We start from the raw sequence: 1,079 nt of genomic DNA on the forward strand, positions 1-1,079 counted from the left end.
GTAAAATAGAATAAAGACAATAAAAACAACAATAAATAATAAAGCATGCAGAAAAAAGGAAGCATGAATTTAAAAACAGACTTAAACCTGTTAGAAAGATTTTATAAAACAAAGAAACTGATTCAGTTCTCTGTCCTGAAGGAATCAGGAGGATCTGGACCAGACAGAACCAGACAGAACCGGCTCAGAACCTTTAAACCCTTTAGTGAAACCGATGGTTTCGGCTGCTCACCGACAGGTTGTTGATGCGCATTCGGCTGATGGTTCGGCGATAGTAGCTGAAGTCGTTCTGGATGGCGGGGTTGGTCATCTGAAGTAAACACAAACAAAGATAAACAAAGCGCAGGGGGAAGTGATGAAGAGGAGCGCAGACAGGAGGAAGAGGCGGACCTTCAGCTCATCGAAGCGCAGCGTGAAGTGCAGGATGTGGGCGAACTGACGGGCCAGCGCCTGCTGGGACTCCAGGTGCTGGGTCGGAGTGGAGCTGGAGCTGGTGAGGACGTCCAGGAGACACTGCAGGCTGGACTCTGAGGGACACAGAGGGACATGTCTTTAGTGGACACCGTCCTGAGGGGCGGGTCGGGACACCTCTGCAGAACTCGGAGCAGTTCTTACCCAGTTTCTGTGAGAACTCGTAGAAAGTCTTGAGTTTAGCGACCAGAGGAACCACAGCGGACCAGGCCTTCTCCTGGACCAGCTCAGCACTCGGGTTCTGGATGGCCTACACACACACACACACACACACACACACACACANTTTCCTGTTTCTACAGCTGGAGCTTTTTGTTCAGCCTCAGCTCACTTTTTATCACCGTGGAGCCAGGAACCCAACAGCCACAGTAGTAGGAGGCTGAATGGACCTGATTAACTGAATTTATCTTCAAATTACAGCCGTTAGTTATGTTCTCAGCTGTAAAATCATCTTTCTGTGGATGATTGTAACCTTTATATATTTCAGAATCACTTCTATCAAATGCAAGAATAGGTTTAAATGTTTCTGTTTCTTTCTTCTGGTACCAGACTATCCAGCTATCACACTGCTCAGTCCCTGTACAGCTGAAGGTGACAGGTTGTCCAGC

General features: G+C 47.7%; 1 protein-coding gene across 1 annotated transcript; it reads right to left on the reverse strand.

Annotated features, from left to right (window-relative positions):
* Nucleotides 1-232: 232 nt before the first annotated feature.
* LOC106511665 (protein FAM49B) lies at nucleotides 233-721 on the reverse strand (the record flags this gene model as incomplete). Its single annotated transcript, XM_014000414.1, is given in 3 exon segments — nucleotides 233-310; nucleotides 391-527; nucleotides 616-721. Coding segments are annotated over 3 exon segments (321 nt in total), but the record flags the coding sequence as incomplete, so codon positions are not given.
* Nucleotides 722-1,079: the final 358 nt, after the last annotated feature.

This window comes from Austrofundulus limnaeus, unplaced genomic scaffold (assembly GCF_001266775.1).
Source record: "Austrofundulus limnaeus strain Quisiro unplaced genomic scaffold, Austrofundulus_limnaeus-1.0 Scaffold3049, whole genome shotgun sequence".
Taxonomy (NCBI): Eukaryota; Metazoa; Chordata; class Actinopteri; order Cyprinodontiformes; family Rivulidae; genus Austrofundulus; species Austrofundulus limnaeus.